We start from the raw sequence: 23,892 nt of genomic DNA, 5'->3' as shown, positions 1-23,892 counted from the left end.
CCACATAGATGCTGTAGGACAGGGAGAGACCTATACATCAAGAGAATATACTGTAAAGCCAAAAGAACCTCAAAGAGGAAATGAAACCACAAAAGATATGCTGTTAATTTCAAGAAGAATCGTATCTGCATTTGTGTAAGGTAACACTATAGCAACCACCTAATCAGTGGGTTTGTTTCATTTATGGAGTGTGTCTATGACATAGTTCAGAAAGGAATTTCCCTCAGCAATGAGTGATGAAAGTGGAACATGGCTGAAAGTCTTCCTCAACAAGACAAGAATTTTTCCTCCTCTGGAAGGAGCAAAGAGAGGGGTCACAGTAAAGATATAAAAACCAGTTATTTTTGTAACCCCATGCCTTACAAGATAAGGCATAGGGAGGAATAAAATCTAACTGGTTATTCCCATTCATGCATTTGTAGAGGACAAACAAGGAACCACCAACAAAACTTGAATGTAACAAATCCAGAGGTGCAGAAGAGAAATAATTATCACTAGATGATTTTATGAGGCACAAATAAAAACCACCATAAGATCACAAGCTTCATGCCTAAGCTTTTTAAATTTATTTTGGATTATTTCACAAGGTAGGGAGGAGAAACAACAACAAAACACAAGCCATGATACAAGCCACGATGCTCTAGGACACAATTCAGAGCAAGGTATTTCTGAATGGACAGATACAAAGCAAGCTCTCTCCCCGATCGGTTACCAAAAGAAGTCTGTCCTTTTTCACTTGCTGCAAGAATGTATGCTGGTCTAAATTAATAAATAAAGTATTTTGAACTAGACCCCAGTTGTCTGGTTCAAGGCAGAATGCCCATCCCCTCCCGCAACACCTCCTTCCACACCAGTCTGGCACATTTGGTGCAGGCCAGGAGCTCCCAGGACCAGACAACTTCCACATCTCCCTCCTGCCCAAGCTCAGCTGCAGGCCAGATCCGTGCCTTTCAGGTGCCCACATCTTTCACAAAAACTGGGATGCTACTCAACCAAGAAAGCAGTGCTGGTGTAGCTTGGAATTGCAGACTTTCAGATTGTGATTAGAGTGACTAATGTGACAACCTCAGGTAACAAATACAAATAAAACAAAAATGCAGCTCATATTTCAGAAAATTAAATTGAGTTAATACAGCATGCTGAAGACATATATCATAATAAAGAAAGCTAGTGTTTTCTCATTAGTATTCATGCGAGATCTAATTTTACTTGGGCCTAGAAATTTAAAAAAAAAAAAAAGAAAAGAGTAACATCACCACACTGAAAAAAGGCATTTCCTGTAACCAAAATTTTCCTTTCTACTTTATGTGAAATATGCCAATCTAATTTCTAAATGGAATATCCCCTCCTGTTGACTGGCTCGCTAATACAGCTATTTTCCTCAACACTATTTGAAAACATCCCTGTTTTCTTCCGTTTCTCTGCTGTCACCTTGCGTTGTGTGGCACACGAGCTTGTCTCAGCCGTTCCTGTATCCCGCTCCACCTGGTGGCTGGAGGGACTGGAATCACACAAAACGTACCATTTAATCTTATCTTAGATTTCTAACAGCACGATTACGAGGCTTCCCCAGTTACGCTGTCCAGGTCCAGCCATCATCAATACCAAAGTTCTGTTTGCTCTAAGGTAAAAGGCTGCCTCTTGCTATTAAACAATGCTATGGTTTTACAGAAGTAAAACGTGCTCACTGTGTAGTACCAAGTATAAACCGCCAGTGTTTCTCTATGGCAGGCATTATCAAAGAGAAGAACAACATCCTCGATTTTATTCTTCACGCACTTTCATCTGTATATAATACTTTAATCTCAGGTAAATTAGGGAGGTTTTATAGCTAATCTAGAGCTAGAGTACACACCCAGCACACCCGTGTTGCAGTCCTTGCTCCACTCCGTGCACTGGTCCCCTGCATGCAGCTGGCGCGAGCACTGAAGGCGGGATGGAAAAACGCCTCCAAAAGTCCGCACGCCCACTTGACAGACTGGGATTTCCAGCCTCGCTCCGGGCTGGATAAAACACGAGTTTGAAGCCAGCTCCCCCTCTCTCTCCCAGAGACTTCAGCTGTTTCCTCCCATGCACCAGACAGCAAGCATAGCCGCCAGGGTGCAGAGTCCGCCGAGAAAGCTTGCCGGACTCGCAGCGCTGGAGGCACAAATGATATACCAGGTGGGATTCCCAAGGCTGGAAGCGAGGGCCAGGATCAGCCATCGCAAGCCCCGAGCACGGCAGCCTGACATGCTGGAGGGCAGTTCCCCACTGGTCTGCAGGAGTTCATGGTCAGATAGCAGCTCTGCACTGCTCAGCTGTCTTCCTCAGGGGTACTACACGTTGGCTGCAAGAGTGGGAGATGGGGAGGGAAGAAAGGGAGATCAAGGAAGCATGGAACCAAAGGAAACTGTGCACTGCTTTGAACCGCTGTGGTGGTGTAAGTCCTTGCGTCCTACCTGCTGCAGGCTATGAAGAGCAACAGGAGACTTCCCACAGCCGTCTATGTGGCTACATCTCCCTGCTGAGTTACCCCCAGCGTAGCTACAGCGAAGGGGAGGACAAGCATGGGCCACACCAAGCATGGGAGATAGTGATCTCCCAGGAAAGGGCACAGAGCAAATAATATGGTAGCTTCACTGTCAGCAGCGGGGTCGTATCAAGATGTGGAAGTGCTGGAAGGAGGCAAAAGTCCCAGCAAAGCTGCCCCTTCAGCAGGTGTGCGGGCATCCAAATTCCTCTGGCTGTCTCCAGCAACACAGGCTGAAGTTCGCTGAAACCCAAGGAGGCTGAAAGGGTAGGCTACGACTTCTCCAAACAGAAAAATTCAACCTCATCTCACACAGATCTGACACGCGTTCAGAGGGCAGCGGCGTGCTACCTGACTTCAAGGAGCTCGTGAGACTGGGGACTCCGTTATCTAACTGCGCCATCCTTGACCAATAAACAGAAGCCACTCGACTGTGTTTAAAACCAGTACTTAAACATGGGAGGAAGGAAAAACAAATTAATTGTAAGTGGGGCCAAGCTAGCACAAGTCACAAGTCAGTGGAAACAAGGGCCTACGACCAAAACAGCTCCTCCCATCAAGAAAATGTTTTGCTGGGCAAGTGGGTGAGTAAGAAGCACACTCCTTGACCTATTCCCTCAGCTGGCACCTGGCTCTGACCAAGCCTGTCAACATCAGACATGTCTCCCCACTGTCTTCCAAGTTTTCCATATCAGAGACCCTGAACAGGAGAAGCCCTGCCTACACCCCTCCCGAACACCGGCTGCAGCCACATTCACCAGCAGCAGGCACCCCTGCTCTTCTTTCATCCAAGCTGGTGGGTCCAGGTGCCCAGGTCCTTGGGGTAATCAGCCCAGCTCCCTGGAGTGGGTCTTACTCTCTGCTGCTGAACCCTCTGTGGCCATTCCTCTGCAGGCTGGAGGCCTGCTCTGATGTGCACCACAGGGCGCCTGATGTACGCAGTCCTAACCCATGTTTTTCTGACAGTTTCCTCAAACGCTCTCTCATCTGATTACTCCTCCCAGCAGCAGAGGAGCTTGTCATTACTGCATTGGAAGCAATCAGAAGAGGGCATCAAGAGCAGGTCCAAGCCCGGTTACAGCAGGAGGACAAACATCGGGAAACACATATCTACGGTTTCACCCACTGGCCTTGGCGCTCAGCTGAAGGCGGCCCATCATCCCCCTCTTCCCATGCCCCAAGGCCAGGGAGGCAGCACGGGAGCTTGACGCAGGACAGAATCACAGAATGGTGGGGGTTGGAAGGGACCTCTGTGGGTCATCTAGTCCAGCCCTCCTGCCGAAGCAGGGTCACCTACAGCAGGCTGCACAGGACCTCGTCCAGGTAGGTCTTGAGTATCTCCAGAGAAGGAGACTCCACACCCTCCCTGGGCAGCCTGTTCCAGTGCTCCGTCACTCTCAGAGGGAAGAAGTTCTCCCTCACATTCGGACAGCACAGCACGCACCAGGCCCCTGCCCGCGTACACCCCGACCCCAGCGGCCGCACGGCCGGCGCAGGAGGCACCCACCCCATCCGGGCAGCTCGGCTCAAGCCAGACCACGGCTTCACCCTCCTGTGACAGAGGGCTCGGACACCCACGGAGGCAAGCGGCAGCCTCCCGCAGGCCGGGACCTCCTCGGAGCGGGCCGGAGCCGGTGCTGGGGGCCGCCAGCCCCGCCGCGCCCGCAGCCCTGCGGCGAGGCCACGCGTGCCGCTTCCCCGGAGCACGGCGCTTCCATTTTCGAGCCGATCCCAACGGGCCGGGCGTTTCCCCCCGGTCCCCGCAGCCCTCGCTCCCTCCGGGCCCCGGCCAGCGGGGACGCGGGGGGGCAGCGGGCTGACACCCCCGCAGCCGCCGCACGGCCCCCGGGGCCGCCCCCCGGCCCGGCCCCGAGCATGCTCAGTGCCGCCCTGACCTACTTTCCCGTGCCGGAGCCGGCGGCGGCGGAGCGGCGGGCAGCGCTGCGGCACGGTACGGCCCGGCCCGGCAGGGCACTGCGCTGCGGCAGCGCCGCGCTCCGCCCGCCCCGGCCCCGGCCCCGGCCCCGGCCCCGGCCCCGGCCCCGGCCCCGGCCCCGGCCCCGGCAGGGCGCTGCGCTGAGGGGCACGGCGGCGGCGGGCGCTGCCGCGGGGCGGCGGGGGCAGCCGGCGCGGCGGGCAGGTGAGCGGGCGCGGCGGGGGGCGCGGGCCGCGGTTCCCCCTGCGGGCGGCCGGGCGGGTGGCGGTCCCGGGGAGGCGCTGCCCTCCGCCCGCGCCGGCACCTGCCGCGGCTGCCGGCCCCCGTGCCGCGCTGGCTGCGGGGCTGCCCGGGCCCCGGTACGGGAGCGGCGCCGCGTTCAGCGCGAAAGTTGAAGAGGTGGATGCGGATGCGGGGGCACCGGGGCTCGCAGGAGAACGGGCGGCTTTCGGGAAAACGCCGGTGAGCCCGCGGCTGCCCCGGGGGAGCTCCCGGTGCAGAGGGAGGGGAGGCTGCGCTTCGGGGCAGGGACCTTGCCGGCGGAGCTGGCCGCTGAGGAGAGCGTGAGGCGGGCCGCCTTGCCTTTAAACCCAGGGCTGCCTCCTGCAGTTTTGCTTTAATTGCCCCTCACGGCGTAGGTAAAACTCAGCTCCAGAAGTGCCCTGAGGGAGCAGCAACGCCGAACTTCTCAGCGGCCCTGCAGCGACTGTCGGATGCCGCATCTCAGCGGGGCGAGCGCGCAGAGCCCGGGGAGCAGCGCTGGGCAGGCTCGGCTCCAGCGTCCGGCCGGCCGGAGAGCCCCGTCGGGGGCCGCACAGCCCCGCAGCCCGCTGCCACTGCTCAGACTGGGGCGTCTCCAGTGGGGCTTCACCCACAACCCCGCTCCGGAGATCAAACCGCCAACGGCGTGAGCAGTGCCTGCTGCCTCATCTGGTTGTGTGTGCCTGAAAGACTGTAAAGCTAGGTGAAAGGGAAAAATACAAAGGAATTAAAAGAGGGAAAAAAAATGAAGCCTTGACATTGTGGAAGAGTTTCTCCCTTCGCTGCAGGAGGATAAAGTGCGGCGGGTCTCTGTTCAGTGGAGGTGCTTGCATGGCAGGGGTCTCTTGTCTGGCTTCGTGCGTGCAGTCAGCCCCAGCACCGTGGAGATGCCTGTGGCTGGTGTAGTGGGAATCCCTTGTTGTTAGAAGGCCTTCTCGTTTAGACTGTGGTATATCAACATCAGCTCATGCTGAGTGCGGCTTACATAGCCGGAACGTGTGTTGTACACCCTTTTTTTCCTGAAGAACTTGAAGTTTTCAGGGGCCTAGACAAACAGCAGAACATCCACCAAAAAAAAGGCTTTCTTCCCACTTTAACACAGTGATACGTGGTGTTTGTCCAAGGCATGTTTCCAATCCTGAAAGCTTAGAGATAAAATTAGTTGCTCCTAAAACATTTAACACGTGCTGGGAGCGTGGCAGTGAATTCTAAAGTAATCTACACTGTACAGCCCCAGTGGCATCCCTGCAGTTAGACAAGTCCTGCTCTGCTATGGAGCAGGAGGATGGAGTCAGCACAGGAACATGGTTAAAGTGTATTCATCACTTCAACCCGCAAGAAAAACCAACCCCAAACCAACCAACCGAAATATACAAAGCCACCACCATACAGTTTAGGAGAGTCACGTTTGTGACACAGTGATACAGGTGCTGGGGAATGATTTAAGTACAACAAACCAATCTCCCTTTCAGTTTTTGCCTAAAAAGTTTGGAATCTGGGGACTGGCATTTCTTTTATGGTTTAAACTTCTTGCCAGTGTAAGGCACCACTGAGGTATGGATGCAATGTGTAACAGGGAGAGTGAGCTTGCCAGGAGCTAAAGTAACCTCTACTGAGCTTTGCTAGCAGGATCTTTTTTCTTTGTCAACGAGTTGCACCTTTACTAGAAGTTTTTGCAGGCACAAATGCTTGTGATCTTGTATCAGCATATCCTGGGCCATATTAATATGTCACCACTGACTGTGGCGTAAGACCAATCTCCTGGGTACATCCTGGAATTTTTTTGTTCCTGCGATCCTGGAATTTTTTTGTTCCTGCGATTCTGAGCTGCTGTCCATCCATGCAAACTTGTGTGCCTTTGCAAACCTCTCTTTGCAGACTTAATTTTGTTATTTAGTTCTGTGAACTAAAACAGTGGCATTTTCTGTCCACATCAGACCCATCTTAGAAACATCATTTCCAAGACAATGGAGATGCTATTACTTTTCATCAGTTACTACGATTAAAATCATTCGTTGCAACATTTTAGAGCATCTTCTCTTCTGTCTGCCAGGAAGTCTGTGAAGGGCAGACAAAACTTGTACCTGTTTGCATCAGGATAGAGGAATTCAGAGATTTAGATTTTTTTAGCTAAACAGATTTTGATTTAGCTATCTAAGAAATTTTGCTGGTGAACTCTCTTATTTCAGAGTAAAAGTAATTACCATGGGCAGCACCTGTTTATCAGAAATAAGGAACTCTGTACAGATGTGTGTAAATGACTTACTTTGGAAGGGGGCCACCACATGCAGAGGAATTACATTAAGAATAACCTTCCTAGCCCAAACTTAACATTTAATTGATATGGTTCTGCCACTCTGAGAGTTTTACACCAAGAAGAGATTTCTGCTGATATATTGAAGTCCTGCAGGGCCAGGGCACGTGCGTGATTGGCACTGCCGCGGCACTGCTGGGTGTGTGCTCCCCCGTCGTATGTGCGTGACTGTGGGTACACAGTCCTGCTGACAGTACTGGATGCTGAGAAACTTGCATTACTTTGATGTTACATTTTGCAATCCGATGTAGAAATAACTGGCACAAAAGTGAGAAATTGTAGAGGTTCTTTAGTAAACTCTTGGGGGCTTTCAGCTAAGTTATTGCATGTACATGGCCCTATATAGATATGCTTGGAGAGGGCTGAATTGATGACGTTTGTGTACAAGCAAGACTTAAGTTTTTGCGTGGTGCGGGGCAAACTGCTTTGAATCCCCTCTGCTGTCCCCTTTGTTACTTGTGGAGGAAATAGGCGCAGGCGCTATTAACCTAAATTGATCTTTTTCTGTTGCAATCAGTCATGAGTGGTTAGATTCCTTTAAATTCCTCCTCTGACAAGGTTAATCCTGTCCTAATCACCGCATCCACGTGTAACCTCTTTGCCCTGTATCCCAGAAACCAATAAATGTGAAAGCCAGTCATTAAAAATTATATCCAGCTTGCAATTCTATAGGGATAGAGAAGAATTAGTCATACTCAAATCTGTTTTCTCTCTTTTTTTCTGTTTTATATTCCAACTAAAATGGGAGCCTTTTGTTAAAATAGTATAATGAGAACTATGTTGGTGCATTGAAAACATTCCTGTATTCAAAGCACATACAGAATTTAGAGTTTAAATAGTAGAAGTTTTTAGCCCTGCAAAGCCCTTCATATCTTTGTTTAAACAAAACTTAATTTTATGTCTTGTTTGAACGCCTTACATCTGGAATTTTTCTACTTCATTTAGAAAAAGAAAACAATTAGGTATGCTTAAAGCATGGTGAGCCTTGGCAAACACAGCTCAGAAGAGGAATGGAGGGAAGTGAATCGGGCTGCGTTCTGCATTTCTGTGTTCTTAGCAGCGTCACATAAGCCATGCTGAGAGCATGTGAGATCTGTTGTATTTGCTGACTTCGGTTATTTAAACTGTTGGCAGAATAATGCTTACAGAGTGCCGGTATAAATATAAAAGATAAGAGGTGAGTAAACAAAATGAAAGATAACGTAGAATGTGGTGAGGCCAGGCAGTGTGCAGATGTGTGTGGAAGCGTGGGAGAGATTGTCTGTGCATCATCTTTGTTCTTTCTTTCCCAACAAAGGGGACTTTTAAGCATTGATCCATCTGCGTTTACTGCAACAGCAAAACAGCAGCCATGCTGAAAGCTCACAAGGAGTTAAGCAAGTGTCTCTTGAAGCCATACAGATGTTTCTGGAATAATAGCTTTGTATACAAAGTGATATTGAGTGGTAGTTGTCCAGCCTCCAAATAAATACAAATGCTGAATAAATCTAGATGATCTACATAAATGAAGTATTTATTTGTTAAGACTAAAGTTCTGCAAAGAGTGCATACCTAATCAAATGTAAGCTAGGCCTTAAAAAGTCTCCACTACCGATAGCGTTGAATCTGCTTCGTGATCTGGGTAGCCCACAACTCAGTAGGACATTCCCACCACCACAGTACTTGTCTTGATTAAAAACAGCAAGCTTCTCCACTAAATATAAAACTTTGCTTTTACTGTCGTTTAAGTATGTCCACGCAAGAACACCTGAATGGCTCAGTCCATATCAAAATGCACATAGGAACTACAACTTACTTAAAGTTAAGCATCCAAGTAGCCTGGGTGGTTTTGTTACTTCAGTGTGTTTTGCAAGAAGTTGATTTGATACAGCAGAGATGCTGGGATTACAGGAGCTGCAATATCAAAAGGGAGCTTTTCAGAGGTTTTGCATTCTTGAGGTACTTTTAAGTAATCTCTCCAATAATTGCCTACCAATGGCCTTCATCTATTCATTTTTAGGTTAATGGATTAGGGTCCCTGAGTGTTCATTGACATGAGGAGAGTGCACATCAGACCGTTCGAAGACACGGTTGAATCAGTGGATCCGTTCAAATACTTTAAGCCAGGGGGGTCTTTAAGTCTTCAGGATACCATATGCTGCTAGTTTTGCAATATCGAACATGAAGAGGAACAAAACTGAGGAGAAATTTACAGTAAAAATAATCTAAAACATTTACACACTTATAAAGGCAACATGAAGAACTCCTTTGTTGTACCTTTGCTGAACAGAGTGGCAAGTGCTGCTTTCCCTACACCAGAAGTCTGGATATAGCATTCATTTTCGATCACACATATGAAATGTGGAATCACCTTACTGCTTGGTGCTTGCTTGCTGCAGTTTATTGATACACTATGAAACCCTGAAACTAAGATAACTGAATCTGTACAGTCATTAACTTTACTCAGTTACCCCATAAAGCATTGGATGTCTTTAGAACAAAACAGCTTTGGAAGATACCCATTACTGATTTTATTCTGTTTCTGCCATTAATGGTAGTATGAGCTATGGCCTTTGATTTTTCCGTTTTCTTTCTTTTATTGTTTATCATTTGTCACCTTACAAAACAAACTGACAAATGTTTGCCTGTAATATTTTACCAGTGCCTACAAAACACAGAATTAATTTATAGGCTTCTTTATTAAAATTTCTTTTAGACAGGAGTCCTGGAACAGAGCTCCGAGTTGCCATACTGACAGCTGTTCTTGCTCACTGCCCAGGGCCATGCTCTCAGAGGACAATGAATACACAGAAGACAGTTAAGTCTCCACATTCTGCATAAACCATCATAATCTATGAACCTGCGCAGGTAAATTATATACAGGCTCTCCTGAATCTTCCTAAATTCCCAGCCTTTATTTTATTGTGTGTCAAGAAATTGCAGTCTAGTCGCTGTTAACCAAAAAACTTCCTTCTCTTTCCTTCCACTGCTCCATCTTTCACCTCAGTTTCACTAAAATTTGTCTTGTTTTAGTGTTCTGAGAAGCAGTAAATACATATGCCTCAGCTGTCATCTTTACACCATTCCATATTGTGTATACTTTTAATACCATCTCTTCTTACTCATCTACCCTCTGAAGTCAGTAGTCTGAAAAGGTTATCTTAGTCTGCCTTTGAGTCTGACTTATTTGCGCTTTACTTCAACATTAGATTCACCACAGTGAATCTAATCCAGTGACAGTTCTTTATCATCAAGAAGCCAGATCTATCAGCAGATGATAATGCATGAACTTTGGAGTCTGATTGTCTACATGTGGGAGAAACCCCAACATTCACCGTTGCAGACACTCCAAATAAGTGATGTTTCATTAGTTACCTAGGTTGGAAATAAGTCCTCTCTATATGGTAAAGAGGACTTACCATTGTACTTATTTATCACGTGAGTACAATGGATAAGGCCAAACACATTTTTCTCGGGCTGTAGTCAACACTCTCAGCCTGTCTTTTCATTCTAAAATACTGCTACTCAAAAATAAAAGGATTATGAAGGGGATCATGAAGGCAATTTTCCAACATCTCCTATAAAAATTTTTAAGATTAGCCATATTTTTTCACCTTGACTTCTCCAAGGCAATTCTTGTGTTTGTGTTTCTTGAGTATTAGAGTTTCTTTAGGTTGGGAGAGGCCTGTGGAGGTCGTCTGATCCAACACCTTGCTCAAAGCAGAGCCAATGTAGAGCAGTTTGCTCAGACTGTGTCTAGTCAATTTGTGAACTTCTCAAAGGATGGAGATTCTGCAGCCCCTCTGGGCAACCTGTTGCAGGGCTTGACTGACCTCCTGCGTAAAAATTTCTTTATAAATAATCATTATTTCTGTTGCTGCAGCTTGTGTCCCTTGTCTTTTGTCCTTTCACTGTGCACTTCTGAGAGGAGCCTGGGTCTGTCTTCTCTATACCTTCCCATCAGGTGTCTGAAGGCAACGAGTGTGACACCACCAAGTGGCTGAGCGCACGTGGCCGGGGCAGTGTCGCACAGCCCTGATGAGAAGTTTCTAAGAGATTCCCAGGCAGCTGAAAGCAGCTGTGGAGACTGAAACACACACATAGGTGGCAGCTGCTGCCCAGTTGGGAAGCCCCAGTCCAGATGTGCAGAAGGAAGCTTGTCTTACAAACATCACCAGCGTGCCACCTAGCCAACATAGCCAGGGAAGCAGAAAATCATGAAGTTATGAAGGACTGAAATCTCCCCAAGGACAACAAACAGAGCAGCTCCTTCAGAACCAAGCCGTAGTATTTTGTTGTCTAGCAAATGACTAGAAATATAAGTCAGAAAGTTTCTGCTAGTTGTAAAGGACTGATGTTTTACTTCATCTGCCTGTCTGGACCCTAATAGCATAACCTTTTCAGTAGGTGGTTCTCACTCAAGCCTATGAACTGGTGGTGAGCTTCTCGCTTTCCGTGTGGCATAAGTTCCTTCATTTCCATTCCTGTTCCAGTAAAACCTGTTAACTTTTGCCCACTGCGTAAAGATTGCCCATGGAAACCAGGAAAGGTAGTAAGTAGTTTTTAAATAATAAAGAATTAGCTTTAATTTTGTTTCCTAACATCATTCTTGATATTTATAGACAAATGAGAACTAGAATGAAAATCATTTCATTTTCTTGATCACTTACAAGCCAGCCAAGATGATATTGGGATGTTAAAGCTATAGGAACATAATTTATGCATTATACAATAAGCTGGATTCTTGTGCTTCACTTCCGAATTGAATAACCTCACAGTTAATAGGATTACACATTATTACAAGAACAGGCCAGTCTTACAGAAGTGAGCAAGCCAACAAAAGGTATGCATCACTGCCCTCCTTTTCTGTTCTTTTGTGTTCTGTCATCATGTTGTTCTGCACAAATGCAATACTTACAAACCTGGCCCCTCACCTGCAGTCATTTTCTTTGGTGGCGTAATACTGGGAAGCAGACTCCTCTGTGACATGAAAAAATAAATGTTCAATCAGGACATGTCTCCGAGTGATTAATGTTCCCAGCCAGTCCGAGCTGTAAGTGTCTTCTGCTTAGACTGATGCTTGATTTTGGATAGAGAATTTTTAACCTCAGGTTTTGTCCCTGTTTCACACATTTAGGAGTAGTACCACCACCCCGCAGCTGTGCTTGTTCTGGAGCACGTTCCAGGGAACTTCTCTGGATAGAAATGCATAGAGAGCACGCTAGAGCTGGTTATTATGTCACTTAGAGTAAAAGCCTGTCATAGTTCTATCGTGTGGCTCAGGTCTCATGCAGTTTTCCTTAGAAGTTAATCCCATGAGCATTAAATCTGTTACTTTCAGATTTTCAGTTTATACTATTTGCGTCGGGGAAGAATAAACCAAAGTTGTTTAATGTAAGGACCTCTGGCTACCATCTTTCAGGGGTAAATGTTGCTACAGATGCAATACGGCAGGGTAAGTTATCTGTATATATGTTCTAGGTGCTGGAGGAGAGCGTGGAGATTTCTCTGATTCCGTCTTGGGAGGTAAGCCTATTCCTGACTACAACTGTGGATGGAAAAGGTAGTTCAGAATAGCCAGGAGTGGTGTTCTCCCTTTTCACGCACTACAGTTTTAAAATTAAAAAAAAAAAAGGGAAAAAAGTGTATGTAACCACATTAAATATATTATAAACTTTTTATAAGTCTTCTACAAGTAGCTCAAGTGCTTCAGGGATGGGAGAAAGGAACGTTCACATTCTTTCCATGATTGGAAATTTAAATTTTTGTTTATAGTGACTCTTTTGTGGCAAAAAAGCTGCTAGAGACTCAGTCCATTCCTACAGAGCAATACTCAGTGTTGCAGATGTCCTTCTTCATTAGTGCCCTGTTACTCTCAGTCTTGAGGAGTTATTACAGAAATCTTGGTTTTAGTCTAGTCAATCCAGCTCTGTCTGACTTCAGGTCAGATTAAAAAGTTACCATTTGGCTGCCTTCACCAGGTTCATCACGGGCCACAGCTCATTCCTGCTTGTCATGGCCGAGATCCCAGGTGACAGCACTGTGCCCACTTCTCTGATCTTCTGGATTCTTTTGCTTCTTCGCCAGAAGTGGGCAGACATCACTACCAGTCCGATTTCAGTCTCCTTAGCCTTCTCCCCATTTAGTTGTGTGATTGAATCATAACCCATGACATCACTTACATTTAACAAAGCAGCTGGCTCCCACATTTGTTTTCCCTTACATACTGAGGCTGCTGTTGTGCCTACAGCAAAGCAATAGGACAGAAACTCTCAGGAAATCTCCCTTTGCACCAGAGTCTGGTGTGAGCACATTTTCTACCCTTTCAGTTCTCTTTCTCTGCTTCTTCCTGCTTTCCTAACCTGACTCTAGCATTTTTGGTCCTGTCCAACAGGTTAGCAGAGGGTCCTGGACATGCAGGTCCCTGCATGCCACTCTTTAACTTTCTTGTGCTCGGGGAGGCTGAGAAAATCTTGTTTGCTTTCTTCCGTTTTTTAGTTCCCCACTAACAGTTCACCAAAGAAAAGATTCCCTATCACTTCCTAGTTGCCCTGGGAACATTCGTCTAAACGTGCATCTTAAAACACTGATCTGCAGAGAGACCTCTCCCGGACTCCTCAAACATACTCATATGTCCATGAAGAGCACTTCCCTGGATGGCACCTGGAAGCAGCAGCCGCCATTTCCAAACGTTCTGCTTTAAACCTACTGCCTGGTTATTCTTCATGCTAGCCATCAAACTGTGTTTATTTCAAACAGAAACGCATCTGCAGAGGTATTTAGTGTTTTGTTAATATTCTTCCTTCCAGGAACATACATGGGAAAGTACATTCCCAGGAGTGACGTGAGTAGGTATGAATCTCCCGCAGTAGACATAAATTATTTGGCTCTATTTCATTAAATTTACTGCAGCTCTTTATGATTCCATTGTGTGCCAGCGTGAGGGAGTCCCTGCTGTTCTCAGACAAGTAATTGGTGTTTGACCACGTTAAGAACCGGCCACGTTTGTTATTGCTATACAAAGGTGCGGTTTTTGCTTTCATATGTTCTGCGTTAAACACAGGTAAACACACAGATTAGGCACTGCTTACATTGTTACTGCCGTCACACAGTTTCCAAATATCCACCCACAGCATCCCTGCGCTGTTGGGATTCAGTGGGCCACCAACTACCTTGTGCTTCCCAGTACACTGCGGGTCCTTCCTTACGGGTTTTCTGTTCACCCTCTGGGGTGATGCTGTTTCATTTCCTTCTGGAATGCACATTGCTCTCCACCCCAAACACCTTTTTGATTGCGACTGATTTTTCTGCCATCAGAAAATACAGTAGGCTCAAAAACAATAATAGCAAGCCACAGCCAGTAATTATCAACTCAAAGCTTAATCAGTTTATGTTGTTCTTTTGCCCTTCCCATTGCCTTAATCCAGCCAGTCTTTGTTCCTGCTCCCTTGCCAGGAAGTGTGATGTGGCTTTTGGCTTTTCTGTATGGCGCAATGCAGATCTATAACACTGTACAGAAACATTTTATAGAGTGAATATGTGTAGCCATAAAGTATGGCTGTCTCCAAGGTTAATGGAGTAGTAGAAATTATATGTAAATAGTTACTGAAATGAATAAACAAAATTGAAGGGATTTTTTCCAAAGTGCAGATTCAGACAGGCTGTACCTATACAGAACTTCAGAAGCACAGGCTCTACACACTTTGCATAATTGGAAATGGATTGCTGAAGTCATTGTTTATATAGCTTGATATGACAAATGAGATTTGCATATTAATTTGAAGTTAAAAATTATTCTGGCTCTTCAAGACAAATATTTCCATATTCAATAATGAGGAAAACTTAGAGTAAAAATGAGGGCAGGCTTGGAGTTGTGGCAGGCATCCACACCACGCATGCAGCTTATCTAAAAAAACATAGTTTGTCATTTATAGTAATGATTCTTCCTGCAAAACAGAGGAAACTATTTTGCTCTTCTAATAACAGTTGCATCTATTTGTATGAAATCAAGTTCATTGCTTTACAGAGAACAGGGGGTGGAAAAGAAAACAACTGAAGTCAAATATTAACAGTGACAGAGAGTAATGTTGCTTTCTTTCCTTTTTAAATAAAGAGGGAAGGGGATTGTTTGTTTGTTTTTATTTTAGTGTTTCCTTTATATATGGAACTGACCTAATCTTGTCAGCAGTCATTTTCTGTGCTAAGGCAGCTGAGTTACCATGGTGTCAACCAGATCTTTAATAAAATGTAAACAGTTTTGCAAGTGAAATGTTGATTTGGGGAAAGTTTGTTAGATAGTTACCTGTATTTTATTCCAGGTAGATTCCTCTAACTAATAAGTTTCACTAAGTTTCAATTATTTACCTAAGAGGCACATGGGTAAAACCAATGTAGTCAGCTACTCTGATGTGATTTTAACATCATTTGTGGCCCTTAGACTCCGTGAAATTTTCAGAGGTGAAATTTCCTTTTGAGGCCAACGTTGTGCCCTCAGTCAGTACTGAATGCCAGTAGCGTTCACTGGGAGCATAATGAGGCCAATAGAGAGCACGTTTATAAACCCCCTCCTCTGTCTGCAAACTGAAATCACTGTTCAAGAAAATGCTCGTTGTAGATGATGGGCTGAGGGAAAATACTGTAGTTAGAGTGTGCAGAAAGTATACAGGCAAAATGCTTAATGCCACATGAGGAATGGGAAAGTCCCAACTTCATTTGTATCTCTGTCCTGGGTTTGGCCAGGACAGGGTTAATTTTCACCGGACTCCAGGAAGGGGCACAGCCGGGGGGTGGGGGCTGACCCCACCCGGCCAAACAGAACCCGGCGTTCCATACCAGAATGTCCCGCTGGGTTCCGTTGGGGGGGGCAGCGCGCGGCGGGAACTCTCTGGCGGCTCGGGAGCGTGCAGTGCTGGTGAGGTCCGAGAGAGCAGGTCTGTTTCTGTCGTGTTTTCTGTACCGTTGTTGTTCCTGTTTCTCTCTGTTTGCTGTTCTGTTAAACTGCCCTTATCCCGACCCACCAGTTTCTGCCTCTTTCTTTCCATTCTCCTCCGCACGCCGGCGGGGGGAGGGGCGGCCGCGTGGCGCTTTCGTTGCCGGCGGCAGCCGAAACCAAAACATTAAATTGGCACCCAGATGTGGGGCGGGGATAACGGCAGGGCCGAGCAGTGGGTGTTAAAACTGCTTTCTTACATTTTGTTAAATTTTGTTATACGCATTTTTCTGTGTTAAAATAGTCGCCGGTAAATATGTTTCTGTCTTCCATCAGATGGCTGTGGTTTTTGAATCCGTACTTGCTGTACTTGTTCCCTGTGGTGCTGTTCGTCATCGCGGGGAAAAGAATCAGGATTATGATTTTACTGTACTGTACGATATCGACTTATGACATGATAACGTCAATGTGCATGAAATTGGGCTTGTATTTGCATGCGGCACTGCGGTCATTTCCGTACCTCGGACCCTGTGTCTTGGAATTTGTTAATAATCGAACCCAGCCTGCGGGGAAAACCGGAGGGGATACCTTCCCCCACTCTTTTGCCCCCCCTCTCTCCTTCAGGCTGGTCCTAACGGCTTTTGAGAATACCCGTGGGATGCTCAGGGCAGCACTCTCCTTTTGTTTTGCCTCCTGAATGGGTTTCAGGTTTTGTTTAGGGTTAAACAAGTCGTTAAGAACATCGTGCAGAGACCTGCCCCGGGGCCGGATAGCTGTGAGTGGCTGGGTGTGTGGGACAGCATGGGCAGGTGTCTAGAGCAGTGGGCACCCCGGGTGTGTTTTAAACTCACCCCTGAGCAAATACAGAATCCGGACAAACTAGTAAAATATCTGCAAAAAGTGTACTGCCACCCTGGGAACTCCAGAGAGACACAGATCACCTCAATGTGCTGGGGTCTGGCCCACGCCTGCCGAGCTTCCGTGTTCAACACTGTTCAGCGCCTTAAAGGGGAAGGGGGGGGAAACGAAGCAGCAGGCACTGGCGCTGCCCCCCCCAGCCGGCCCTGCAGCCCCTCCAGCCCAGCAGGCAGTCACAGCCCCCCCGACTGGCACCACGGCTGCTGCAGCCACAGCTGCAGGGTCTGCCTCGGTTTCCCTGGCAGGCACAGCAGCTGCTCCAGCCCCAGCTCCAGCTGCAGGCATCGCGGCTGAGCCCAATGACCAACCTGTGCCGGCAGCAGTCGCCCCCGTAAAACTAAAGAAAGACGCAAAGAGAGCAGATCGCTCCGGGAGGGATGACGATGAGCCAGGGTCATCGTGGGAGACAGAGATCATCACCCGGTCCCTGTCCCTGAGCGAGCTGCGAGACATGCGGAAAGATTTCAGCCGCCACCCAGGCGAGCACATTGTCACCTGGCTGCTGCGGTGCTGGGATAATGGGGCCAGCAGCTTGGAATTAGAGGGCAAGGAAGCCAAGCAGCTGGGATCCCTGGCCAGGGACGGGGGCATTGACAAGGCCATTGGGAAAAAGGAACAAATCCTCAGCCTCTGGAGGAGACTTCTGTCAGGCGTGAGGGAGAGGTACCCCTTCAGTGACGATTTTGTATGCTATCCTGGCAAGTGGACCAATATGGAAAGGGGTATTCAGTACTTGAGGGAATTAGCTGTGCGGGAGCTGGTTTACTGTGACACAGATGATGAGCAGGTACCCACAGACCCAGATGAACTCCAGTGCTCACAATCCATGTGGAGAAAGTTTGTGCGGAGCGCACCCTCCTCATATGCCAACTCACTGGCAGTTGTAAACTGGAAGGGTAAAGACGCACCAACAGTGGACGAGGTGGCTGTCAGACTCCGCCAATATGAGGAAAGTCTCTCTTCCTCCCTTGTCTCAGCTGTGGAGAAACTGGCCCGGGAGGTCCGACAAATGAAAGAGAGTAGGTCCTACTCCCCACCTGTACGGGCCAGTGTCTCAGCTATTAGGGGCAAGCATTTCCCTGCCCAGGAGAGGGACTACAGAGGCTACACACCACGGGGCACCCTGTGGTTCTACCTGCGTGACCACGGAGAGGACATGAGGAAGTGGGATGGAAAACCCACCTCAAGTCTAGAGTTACGAGTACGTGAGTTGCGAGGTAAAACAATCACAAAAGGGGATTCTGTTAGGAAAAGTGCCGCTCCAGTTTCCAGCAGCCAGCTCTCCAGACCAGGTAGACAGTTTGACCTTGATTCCGATCCTCTGGAGGGGACCTCCAAGTCATTCTTACAGCAGGTGAGCAGCAAATTCTCTGACGAGGATTAGAGGGGCCCTGCCTCCAGCCAGGTGGAGGAAAGGGACAACCGTGTCTGTTGGACGATGTGGATTCGGTGGCCTGGCATGTCAGATCCACAAGAGTATAAAGCTCTAGTGGACACTGGTGCACAGTGTACTTTAATGCCATCAGAGTTCAAAGGGTCAGAGTCCATTTGCATTTCGGGAGTGACAGGGGGGTCCCAAGAGCTGAGTGTACTGGAGGCTGAAGTGAGCCTCACTGGGCAGGAGTGGCAGAAGCACCCCATTGTAACTGGCCCCGAGGCTCCGTGCATCCTTGGGATAGACTATCTTAGGAGAGGCTATTTCAAGGACCCAAAGGGGTATCGGTGGGCTTTTGGCATAGCTGCTGTGGAGACGGAAGAAATTAAACAGCTGTCCATTTTGCCTGGTCTCTCAGAGGATCCTTCTGTTGTGGGGTTGCTGAGGGTTGAAGAACAACAGGTACCCATCGCGACCACAACGGTGCACCGGCGACAGTATCGTACCAACCGAGACTCCCTTCTCCCCATTCATCAGCTGATCCGCCAGCTGGAGAGTCAAGGAGTGATCAGCAAAACTCGCTCACCCTTTAATAGTCCCATATGGCCAGTGAGAAAATCTACTGGAGAGTGGAGACTGACAATAGACTACCGTGGCCTGAATGAAGTCACACCACCGCTGAGTGCTGCTGTGCCAGACATGCTAGAACTTCAATATAAGCTGGAGTCAAAGGCAGCCAAGTGGTACGCTACAATTGACATCTCTAATGCATTCTTCTCCATCCCTTTGGCAGCAGAGTGCAGGCCACAGTTTGCTTTTACCTGGAGGGGCATCCAGTACACCTGGAATCGACTGCCCCAGGGGTGGAAACACAGTCCCACCATTTGCCATGGACTAATCCAGACTGCACTGGAAAAGGGTGAAGCTCCAGAACATCTGCAGTACATCAATGACATCATTGTATGGGGTGACACCGCGGAGGAAGTTTTTGAGAAAGGGGAGAAAATAGTTCAGATCCTTCTGAAAGCCGGTTTCGCCGTTAAGCGAAGTAAAGTCAAGGGACCTGCGCAAGAGATCCAGTTTTTGGGGATAAAATGGCAGGATGGGCGCCGTCAAATCCCAATGGATGTCATCAACAAAATAGCAGCTATGTCCCCACCAACCAGCAAAAAGGAAGCACAGGCCTTCTTAGGTGTTGTGGGTTTTTGGAGGAAGCACATCCCAAATTACAGCCAGATTGTAAGTCCTCTGTACCATGTGACCCGGAAGAAGAATGATTTTGAATGGGGCCCTGAGCAACGACAGGCATTTGAACAGATTAAACGGGAGAGAGTTCATGCCGTAGCCCTTGGTCCAGTCCGGTCAGGGCAAGATGTTAAAAACGTGCTCTACACCGCAGCCGGGGAGAATGGCCTAACCTGGAGTCTCTGGCAGAAAGCACCAGGGGAGACTCGAGGTCGACCCCTGGGGTTCTGGAGCCGGGGATACAAAGGATCCGAGGCCCGCTATACTCCCACTGAAAAAGAGATTCTGGCAGCATATGAAGGCGTTCGAGCTGCTTCAGAAGTGGTCGGCACTGAAGCACAGCTCCTCCTAGCTCCACGATTGCCGGTCCTGGGCTGGATGTTCAAAGAGAGGGTCCCCTCTACGCATCATGCCACCGATGCTACGTGGAGTAAGCGAATGGGAAACCCCAGTCGCCCAGGAATTCTGGAGGTAATCATGGACTGGCCAGAAGGCAAAGATTTTGGAGCATCGCCAGAGGAGGAGGTGACACGTGCTGAAGAGGCCCCACTGTATAACCAGTTGCCAGAAGATAAGAAACAGTATGCCCTGTTCACGGATGGGTCCTGTCGCATTGTGGGGAAGCAGCGGAGGTGGAAGGCTGCTGTATGGAGCCCTACACGACAAGTCGCGGAAACGGCCGAGGGAGAAGGTGAGTCCAGCCAGTTTGCAGAGGTGAAAGCCATCCAGCTGGCTTTAGACATTGCCAGTCGAGAGAAGTGGCCAGTGTTCTATCTTTACACCGACTCTTGGATGGTGGCCAGTGCCTTGTGGGGGTGGCTGCAGCAATGGAAGAAGAACAACTGGCAGCGCAGAGGCAAACCTATCTGGGCTGCCCCATTGTGGCAAGATATTGCTGCCCGGCTGGAGCAGTTGGTTGTAAAAGTCCGACACGTGGACGCCCACATCCCTAAGAGTCGGGCCACTGAAGAACATCAAAACAACCACCAGGTAGATCAGGCTGCTAAAATTGAAGTGGCTCAGGTGGATCTGGACTGGCAACATAAGGGTGAACTGTTTATAGCTCGGTGGGCCCATGACACCTCGGGCCACCAAGGAAGAGATGTGACATACAGATGGGCTCGTGACCGAGGGGTGGACTTGACCATGGACACCATCGCACAGGTTATCCATGACTGTGAAACATGCTCTGCAATCAAGCAAGCCAAGCAGGTAAAGCCTCAGTGGTATGGAGGACAATGGCTAAAATATAAATATGGGGAGGCTTGGCAGATTGACTACATCACACTGCCACAAACCCGCCAAGGCAAGCGCTATGTACTCACAATGGTGGAGGCCACCACCAGATGGCTGGAAACCTACCCTGTGCCCCATGCCACCGCCCGGAATACCATCCTGGGCCTGGAAAAACAAGTCCTGTGGCGACATGGCACTCCCGAAAGAATCGAGTCGGACAACGGGACTCACTTTCGCAACAGCCTCATAGACACCTGGGCCAAAGAACACGGTATTGAGTGGGTGTATCACATCCCCTACCATGCACCAGCCTCTGGAAAGATCAAACGTTACAAAGGGCTGCTAAAAACCACTTTGAGGGCAATGGGGGGTGGGACTTTCAAAAATTGGGATACCCATTTAGCAAAGGCCACCTGGTTGGTTAACACCAGAGGGTCCACCAACCGGGCTGGTCCTGCCCAGTCAAAACCTCAGCGCCCCGTAGAAGGGGATAAAGTCCCTGTAGTGCACATGCAGAACATGTTAGGGAAGACGGTTTGGGTCAGTCCTGCCTCGGGCAAAGGCAAGCCCGTCCGCGGGATTGCTTTTGCTCAAGGACCTGGGTGTACCTGGTGGGTAATGCGGAAGGATGGGGAAGTCCGATGTGTACCTCATGGGGATTTAATTTTGGGCGAGAATAGTCCATAAATTAATTGTTGAATAACCCTGTCACTGTCTGTTATCACTGTTATAATTGTTATATGTTGTGCCAGTAGTAGCATAGTAAGAATCGTCCAGATTAAAGATGGATGGACTTTTCTCGATGAAAACCTAGCAGAGCACAGCAATGATGGGACTGGACCTGGTTTTTAACAACTGGCATCCAGCAACTTCATCAAGATCAACATCTCCTGCAGACTGTGGGCACGGGCCGCACCAGATACATCAGCCGTGAGCTCCGGATGCAGCAAGTGACCGCCCATCACCACACATCACCTCCCCTGCCACGGAAGACCATTACGACGGATGGAGCCTGAAGTCATGGATTAAATGAACTCAATGGACACTTTAGAGTGATGATCCATAGACTAAGGGAATGATATCTGGAGACAGGAGAAGTGGTGGTGATCAACTGGACAATGGGGGACCTGGGCGTGACGTAGACGGTATGGAATAAGGGGTGGATAATGTCCTGGGTTTGGCCAGGACAGGGTTAATTTTCACCGGACTCCAGGAAGGGGCACAGCGGGGGGTGGGGGCTGACCCTACCTGGCCAAACAGAACCCGGCATTCCATACCAGAATGTCACGCTGGGTTCAGGTGGGGGGGGGGGGGGCGGCGCGGCGGGAACTCTCTCACAGCTCGGGAGCGTGTGGCGCCGGTGCGGTCCGAGAGAGCGGGTCTGTTTTTGTCGTGTTTTCTCCTTACCTGTATCGTTGTTGTTCCTGTTTCCCTCTGTTTGCTGTTCTGTTAAACTGCCCTTATCCCGACCCACCAGTTTCTGCCTCTTTCTTTCCATTCTCCTCCGCACGCCGGCGGGGGGAGGGGCGGCCGCGTGGCGCTTTTGTTGCCGGCAGCAGCCGAAACCAAAACAATCTCAAAGAAACCTTAGCCATAATTGTGTCACTAGCGAGTATTTTTCTTTCTAAATCTGCTCTAAAAATGACATTGAAAGGACTATATAAAGTACTAAATATTGTCTTTTAAGAATATTCTTCCATGTTTTATCTCAGAAAACTTAAAAAAATGCAGTAGCTTAAGAAAAGTGAATGGTCTGAAATGTTTTGCTGTATGTGCTATTGTATTTGGACAAAATTGTGTGTATTGAGGATTCCAACATCAGCTCAAATAACCTCTTCTGGAGCAGTTCTTTCTTACACCAGGTTCCACAATTCACCTCAGACCATGCACGTGACAAGAGTTGCAGCACTGAACTGGTAGTGACAGCTTTAACATGCTGTACCTTTGTTTTTCCTTTTGATTTTGCAAATGTTGAAAAAAAAAAAAAAAAGAAAAATCTGTAGGACCTTTGGCATAAAGCTGTAGCTGCTGCTGTAGCTAAATTGCTGCAAAGTGTCTAGGTGATAAAAGCCGTCTCCCACGCCTGCCACTCTGAACAACACTATTGTCAGGAAAATGTATGCATCTTTTTCCAGTAAGAATAAGGACTGTGATAACATTAGCATTTAGACAAGACACTGAGCTCATGATTGTGAAATGCATTAATGGATGCGTCACTATTTTAAAAGAGCACATGTAATGGATTGTTTATACATGCCATCTCATGGTACTTATTTATTTATTTTATAGGATATTTTAAACATCAAATTGCACGGATCAAAGTAGAACTCTCCTGTGACCGCCTCACCTCAACAGGGCCTGCGTTCAACTGAACCGATCCCAGTTCCCAGCCAGCTGCGTATTACACTGAAGGAAAATGAACATACCGAACAGCCACCACTTTTTGTACTTTCTGCCTGCCATGCACCTTGTCATCTTACTGGCAGCTTTGACGACTGCTGAGCATGTGACCAATAGCACTTTCAACCGCACTCACGTGAACATGGGATCTGTGCCTGTGGTGATCTCCCGCATCGACCACATTATAGCCAAGGAGGGGAGTAGTGCCTTGATCAACTGCAATGTCCGAGGTAGTCCTAGTCCTCATTATAGATGGTACAATTCCAACGGCCACCTGCTCCAAGAGGAGGAGAATAAAGGTAAGATCTTAGTATTCTCACTGGTGAAGGCTGTCCAGAGACACTTCTGATTTCAGCAGGTTGACTAATAATCTGAATATAATGGCCCAACTGAGGTATTTTCCTGTGTGAAAATATGTGGAAGCCCAGTGGCAGCCATAAATTTGTTGTGTGCACCTTGAAAGAAAACAATAACATTTTTTTAATGTGTTATTTATAGTAGCACATAGCAAGAAGCTGATGCACTTAATAGAAGGTGTAGATAGGCTTCATTGGAAGACTTTGGGTTTTATCCTATTTTCCATTCTGTCTTCTCTTGTTCTTTGGCACCAAAAAGACTAAAAAGCTATTTTACAACTCAAGGGAGGATTCTCTTGACATATGAGAATAGTTTGTTGGCATTAATTCAACACAGCTAACTCCCTGATACACCTCCTGTCTTCATCCATAGTGCCATGGGAGTGCGAGAAACAGGTGCCCTCAGTGACCAACAGAAGAATCTATATAGG

At 47.9% G+C, this 23,892-nt stretch overlaps 1 protein-coding gene across 5 annotated transcripts in view; it reads left to right on the top strand.

The window, feature by feature from the left end:
• The first annotated feature begins 4,418 nt into the window (after positions 1-4,418).
• MFAP3L (microfibril associated protein 3 like) overlaps positions 4,419-23,892 on the top strand; it is a 28,005-nt gene continuing 8,531 nt past the window's right edge. The window contains exons 1-4 of one of the 5 annotated variants that reach the window (XM_075421717.1): positions 4,620-4,652; positions 9,719-9,870; positions 12,484-12,528; positions 22,995-23,404. In XM_075421717.1, the coding sequence (XP_075277832.1) occupies positions 23,122-23,404 (283 nt within the window). In that variant the 5' untranslated portion in view covers positions 4,620-4,652; positions 9,719-9,870; positions 12,484-12,528; positions 22,995-23,121. Of the gene's footprint in view, positions 4,464-4,599; positions 4,653-9,643; positions 9,871-12,483; positions 12,529-22,994; positions 23,405-23,892 lie in introns of those variants that run through there. The other 4 variants (XM_075421716.1, XM_075421720.1, XM_075421719.1 and 1 more) reach the window with 4 other exon arrangements.

Source organism: Opisthocomus hoazin, chromosome 5 (genome assembly GCF_030867145.1).
Source record: "Opisthocomus hoazin isolate bOpiHoa1 chromosome 5, bOpiHoa1.hap1, whole genome shotgun sequence".
In the NCBI taxonomy this organism is placed as follows: Eukaryota; Metazoa; Chordata; class Aves; order Opisthocomiformes; family Opisthocomidae; genus Opisthocomus; species Opisthocomus hoazin.
The sequence above is the reverse complement of the archived record's forward strand: the minus strand, read 5'-3'. Positions and strand labels throughout refer to the sequence as shown.